At 41.8% G+C, this 6,534-nt stretch overlaps 1 protein-coding gene across 1 annotated transcript in view; it reads left to right on the forward strand.

The window, feature by feature from the left end:
* ACOX3 (acyl-CoA oxidase 3, pristanoyl) overlaps positions 1-6,534 on the forward strand; it is a 28,950-nt gene that overhangs the window by 14,186 nt on the left and 8,230 nt on the right. Inside the window, exons 7-10 of the mRNA XM_019553331.1 lie at positions 984-1,099; positions 3,769-3,943; positions 4,901-4,968; positions 5,720-5,806. Of these exons, the coding sequence (XP_019408876.1) occupies positions 984-1,099; positions 3,769-3,943; positions 4,901-4,968; positions 5,720-5,806 (446 nt within the window). The remainder of the gene's footprint in view (positions 1-983; positions 1,100-3,768; positions 3,944-4,900; positions 4,969-5,719; positions 5,807-6,534) is intronic.

The raw sequence follows: 6,534 nt of genomic DNA on the forward strand, positions 1-6,534 counted from the left end.
GGCACGGGGCAGTGCAGGGCAGCGGGGTTCCCCCTCCCACCTCCGGCTGGCAGCACCTGGTGTGGGGGGGCTTTTCTTTTTCAAAGGGCCAGGAGCTGGGGCAGGCCAGGGCTGGGGGAGCGGGTGGGGGACAGTGTTTTTGTGATATGGAGATTCGGCTGATTCGTCTGCAGCTGAATCTCTGAATCAGATTCGAGCAAATCGATTCAGGACAGTGATTTGAATCAATTAATAGAATCACTGTCCCCTGTATCAGCTGAACCTGAATCCGAAGCGAACACTAGCCGCTTCTCACAGGCCTACTGTGTAGCAGTACAATTGCCCTGAAGGGTATTACAACAGCTGGCAAAGTTCGAGCAGTTCCTTATGCTAGAACTAGAATTGCGGTCAGCTACCTGATGACTTTCCCCCAGTAAAGCGAACTCTGTCACCAGGAATAATATATATCCCAGGAGAAATGTTTTTAGGCAGAGTGACAAAACCACAAACAACCTCAACTGTTGGCATGTCAGGGGCAGATGGCGGAAGAGCCATAAGGGTCCCAATCCTTTTGTGGTAGCACAGTCCCAGCCCCTTCCCTGCTGTCTGCCCTGAGGCTCATGTACCAATCAAAATGCCTTTGGATGCCATGCTCCCATGCTGGGGGTTAGCTATCCCTGATATATCCCCAAACATCCAGAGTAGCCCTAAGAACCAGGCTTGGGGCATTGATTCACTGCTGGCCCAGAGAGCAGGTTCCTCAGTATCACTGCAAAGTTCTCAGCCAAGGAAAAGCAACTCTATTCAAGCACGTTTTGTTTTATTTGTGATGGTGCTGTCAGAAAAGATTTTTATTCACATATTAAAGACTCCAGTGGAATCCAAATTAACATGGGTTTGGAATACAGAAGATGCTTCCTGTGCTTTCTAGCAGTGTGAACACTAGCATCAGGTGTTTCAGCTTTCTTCTTTTTCCCACCTGGCAATTTTCTTTTGTCTTTCAGTTCCTCTAGCAGCCTACAAATGGCTGGTGTGTTACCTACTCCAAGAAAGTGACCTAAAGGTGAACCAGAAGAAACAGTCTGGATGTAGTGATTTTGAGGCGAGAAACAACAGCCAGGTAGCAATGTATTCAGATTCCTTACTTTTATTTACTGGTTATTTTTATCTATGTTTGCCAGATGCTTTTTCTTTTATCCGTTAATGACTTCCAATATAATTTCTGGAAGCATAAAGCAACAAGTCATAATAATTAATAAAAATGAACTCAGATCCATTTTTATCATATTGTATCATAACTAAAGGGGATGAATAATCAGTAAAAATTTGTACAAAACATAGTACCCTGCAGAAAAAGGCAGACATATAATCTTCAAAATTTCAGTTTTAAATTAAGGTGTATCATACAATATATCTGCTACTATTAAATCTACTTCAGCATATGATTTTTACATCTACATCTGCATATTATGCTGCTTTTATGGCCAAATACATACTGTAGGAAAGAATCCCACTCTGGCTGGCTGGTAGATGAACTAGATGACCTAATCGATCTTTTCCAGCTCTATATAATTCAAATGCAGTCATGAAAGATACCAGGCTGACAGCATTGGGGACTGAAAAGGAAATGTTTACAATCCACTAATGGTGGACATACTGTCCCCCCAACAAGGCTTAGCAGCCAAGTATGGCCCAGGTCCAAGTCATAACTTGCAGCCCCAAGCTTCCCAAACACCCCAGGAACCTCAGTGAATAAAATTGGCTTGTCCCCAAGTAAAGAATACTTTGATATTTGTCACTCCAGAGAGATCTCTTGCTATGGTGACAGCCTACCTTATCTGCAAAGTGCACTGAAACTCAGAACAAGAACAAGAAATACTCAGTTCAGTATTGAAGAATTGACAATGTGGCTTTTCCCAGAAATTTACCACCCAGGATGTCTTCTGGTTGAGACTTTGTAAAGCCAATGATAGATGTAAATAAACCCTCTCCATCTGCATCATTGCAGCATGCAAAGAGTGAAATGTTTTGCTGAATCAAACCAAGAACAGGGTGTCGCCTTACTAGTCTTGACAGCTAACAGAGATATGAGCCATACTAAGTTCGCATCTGGTAGGTCACTAAATGTGACCTTTTGGGAAAGTGGTATATAGCCTACCATGTTAAAAAGTGTCTTTGTTGCAGAATACAGATGGGTCCTGCCCTGCATCTTCCTTATACTTGTGGGGCCAAATATTTTGCACTATTAGGCATTCTTCCCACTCTATGCAGGGAAGGGGAATATTTTTATTGCAAAACAATTCACACACTGGAGTTTTGAACCCTTTGCAGATCTGATTTAAAATCACTGGGGTGTGAAGAAGCCCTTGCTGTCAGCCCACTGGCAGAAAAGCAATATAGTGCTCAGTCTTGCTTCAGGAGATCTGGAAGAGATTCCTGGTCTGTCCCAGTGGTATTAGGGGTTAGAAGCTCAATGGAGACATCCCAGGGCAGCAAGGGAGGAGTGCTTTGCATCACTCATCAGTGATGTTTCATGCTGGCTGAACAAGGTTAACAAGCTCAGAGGGACATCCTGTCCATTTGTTCTTGGCCAAATGATTGATGGGAACAATGAAGGGCTACACGGCAGTGTTTATAAAATGGGAAGAAATGGGAAAGAGAAGGGCAAGAACGGGCTTTTCAGGGATCCAGCCAGGATATTGAGACCCCCGTGCTTGTGACTACAGAACTGAATTTAATCATGACATTCTGCTGCAAGTTAAAGTCTTGCTGTTGAGGAAAATATTTCTTCCCCCCTAAAGTTTAGAGATGTTCAGATGTGGCTTTTAGCCTTACATCAGACTGTGACATTGATCAGTGATGCCACAGAACCGTGGTTTTCAAGGTGGGGTATGCTTACCCTCAGGACAGGTCTGGCACACAATTTTTTGGGGCCCCCTAACATGAAGAAGCTAGAGGAGCCAGCAGAGCAGCAGAAGAAGCCGGTGGCAGCTTCATCAGCAGGGGTGGGGAAAATGAGGTGGTGAGTGGCCGGATGTGAAGCCAGCAGCTGTGGTGACAACGCAGAGTGGTGGCCCCTTTGCTATGGCACTGAGTTGAAGTGTTCACGGCCACAGGGGGGCCTTGGCCGTGGGGTCCCCTGTGGCCGCAGCTTCTGCAGTATAGGGTGGGCCAGCCCTGCCTCAGGGTGGTTTGCCCAGGCATACATTTAAATCATTTTAATAATGGCAGTGGAGCTTCTGATTGGTCAATATGCAGTGAGTAATGACATTGCAGTGCACTGACATCAGTGTAGACACTGTTAAAAAGGAATGAATGTGCAGAAATGCATTCGGTGTAGGGGGTACAAGCAGTGATATTTTGCAGGTAAAAGGGCATATGGTCAAAATAGTTCGAAAACCACTGCCTTAAAATAGTTATAGAGTTGCATTTTTAAGAATATGGGTTTTTTTTAAATGTGTTACATGCACATACACACGGCTAGCCATAATTGGTTTGGTTTTCTGTTAAATTTCTGTAACAGACTATGTATAATATATTATATTTATTCTATATATGTCCCATCTGTTACAGAGATTTAAAAGAAAGCCAAACCAATCACAACTAACTATGCACAGAGATCAAACAAACTGACTGATGCAAAATGAATGTCTATAAGAAAGAACGTTGATCAATGCAACAAATTGGCTGTAACACAAGCAACTGCATATCTATCTTTGATTCACTCAGCATAACTCCTTTATTCATATAACAGCCTTGCAATCTAATCCTCCCTTTCTCTTTCTTAAGGTATACTACTGTCATTCTTTAGCTATAGCTTTTATTGAGCATACAGTTTTACAAAGATACCATGATTACACTCATGATCCCACCATACCATCTACTCTCCAGCCTGTACTAAAGCAACTCAGTGCTCTCTATGGACTATGGTCTTTAAGTAAACATATGGCTGTGCTCTATCAAGGTGAGATCAATTCCCTCTATATGTTCTGTTGGTCATCGTCTAATGCCCTGAATTGTAATCTTCATTTATTCTATACATTGTCAAGAAGAGAGAATTCCATTCGGGGTCTGTTTCTCATTGTCTATACTATGCACCACTATGGGGTAGATATTCAGGCCTATATACTATGAAAGTTGGGTGGCAGGCCTATGGCCACAAGGAAAACTATAGGCCTTCCTTGTCTCTAAATATAAAATCATGAGCCTCTACTGTTAATATTAAAAAACTTGATTTATTATCTTTAAGAACATAGAGACCTTAAACATCTATGTGATCGACTGTAAGAGTGAATGGAGAATATGTAGACAAGATTCTTTGGGTGAATCTGGTATCTTTTATTAGACCAACTTAAATAGTTGGAAACTTTCTTAGCCTGACGAAGGGTTTTTGAACCCGAAAGCTTGCTTAACAATTGTTTTCCAACTATTGAAGTTGGTCTAATAAAAGATATCAGGCTCACCTAAAGAACCTTGTCTGCCTATGTCCTTAGACCAACATGACTACAACCTACACCCCTGGAGAATATGTAACCATGTGAGAAATGTGGGTTACATGTGTAAGAAATATCAAGTACCCAAGTCAAAGTTTTGCAGCTTCAATCAGCTATTCAAGCAGTTATTAAATAAATGTGCCAAGAACCCCAATGAAGTGCCCGATTTATACAGATATTGGACGAACCGCATCAAACTAATGCAATACATCTTCTGGGCATTCACTGAGCTCAGCAAAGAAGTGTATCAAGCTGAAAGTAAAGTGCCATTTTTTTTCATGTCTGCAAGCAGCCTGTGACTCCTGAAAGAGGCTGTATGTAACCTTTAGAAATGCTGTATAAACAGCACGTTTTGTAAAAGGAATATATCAGCACTATCCTAATCAATTTTACTTCACAGTTTCATTTCTCCATCAATATATTTGCAGGTGGATATATTTCAGGTGAAGAACCTGCTAGGTTTATCCAAAATGCTATTCTGGAACTGTGTTCCAAGGTAAGCTTCTAGTAGTGCTTTGGTCTTGTTGGATAGCAATATAAAATGAATACTGAAAGGAAACATTACCAGTTATTCTACACTTCAAGAGCTCATTGACTAGGACACTATACTACAGTATTAGCAGCTCAACGTCTTTTTTTCTTATGAGACAGATTTGTGGCATAAATAGTGGGCTGAATCCTCAGGGTTATTCACCAAGGGCCCAGATAAAGTAATATTTTGTATTTTTAGAGAAAATGCTTGGAAGATAGTGCTCTGGGTTTCATTTGTCATCTGAAGCCTTGCAGTTTATTAAAAGGGCAGGCCAGTAAAAACAGTTAACAGCTGGAATAAAGTTCTACTTATTTCATTATCATTTTGGCTCATAAATTTTAGTTATTTTTATTCTATTTCAACACAGTTTTTCAGAATGAAGCACATTTTTCTCTCAGAAAGATGAAATTATGAAGAAGAAAAATCCAGAAGTTTTATTTAAAAGAATGAGTTACAAAATTAATATTTTATGATGCTGCCTAGATGAAATAATGTCTTAAAAGCAGTCAGTAAAGTACAGAATGTTGTTGGGGGTTTTATCTGGAGAAAAAAATAAAATCTCCATGGTTTTAATTGATAAATGAATCTTTAAAATGTAAGTTTTTAAATTACTATTAACTGGTATCTAGAGCAAGAATTCAACTGCTCTGTTGTTCATGGGTAACCATAGAAATCAAAAAGAGTTTCCAAAATTATGGTCTTTGTTTCTGAACAGTTGAAAGATGATGCTGTTGCCTTGGTTGATGTCATTGCTCCTCCTGACTTCATTCTGAACTCGCCCATTGGCAGATCTGATGGAGAGGTAAATAACATCCCCATGTTTGTAAAACCATTCATTGAAATGGTATTTCTGTAAGCGTACTCATATCTTATGCTGAAGAAGTTTCACAGGCTAGAAATAAGGGAGATAGTCCCTTGGTACATGTTGCTGCAACTGATTTGACATCAGCTGATCTATAGCAATTTATACCAGCTCCAGTGTATAGAAAAAAAGTCACATGTTATTACTCAGGCTGTTTTCTGTTGTGAAAATTCCTGCATACCCAGAACTACAAATGACTAGCTTCAAAGAAACCCATTACAGGCAAGCCCTGTTTAACATGGTTTCGCTTACCACGGTTTCATTATAGCACTCATTTAAAATATGTACCTTGTTTCACTTAGCATGCAGAGTGTTTTATTATAACACTCAGTGCGGGGCTGGGGAGAAGCAGTGATGGTGGCAGTGAGTGAAGAGGTGAGTGACAGCCAGTGGAGGCCCTGGGCGGGGCTGCGGAAAGTGTGGTGCTGGAATCGGTGGGGAGGAGCGGCGGTGGTAAGAAGGCAGGGAGGAGGATGCATGACTGTGGAGCCCAGGCTGGTGCCCAGGGTCAGGGCTGGCAGGGCCTAAGGTGGGGCAGCAGGAGCCCGCAGCTAATGGGTAGGCGGGGAAGAGTGGTGGTGGCAGCAAGAAGGGGCATGTGGGCAGGGGGCATGAGCTTGGGGCCTGGGCTAGTGGGGCAATGGGAGCATGGGGCCTGGGGTGGCAGG

This window comes from Crocodylus porosus, unplaced genomic scaffold, assembly GCF_001723895.1.
Source record: "Crocodylus porosus isolate Cpor-Errol unplaced genomic scaffold, CroPor_comp1, whole genome shotgun sequence".
Classification (NCBI taxonomy): domain Eukaryota; kingdom Metazoa; phylum Chordata; order Crocodylia; family Crocodylidae; genus Crocodylus; species Crocodylus porosus.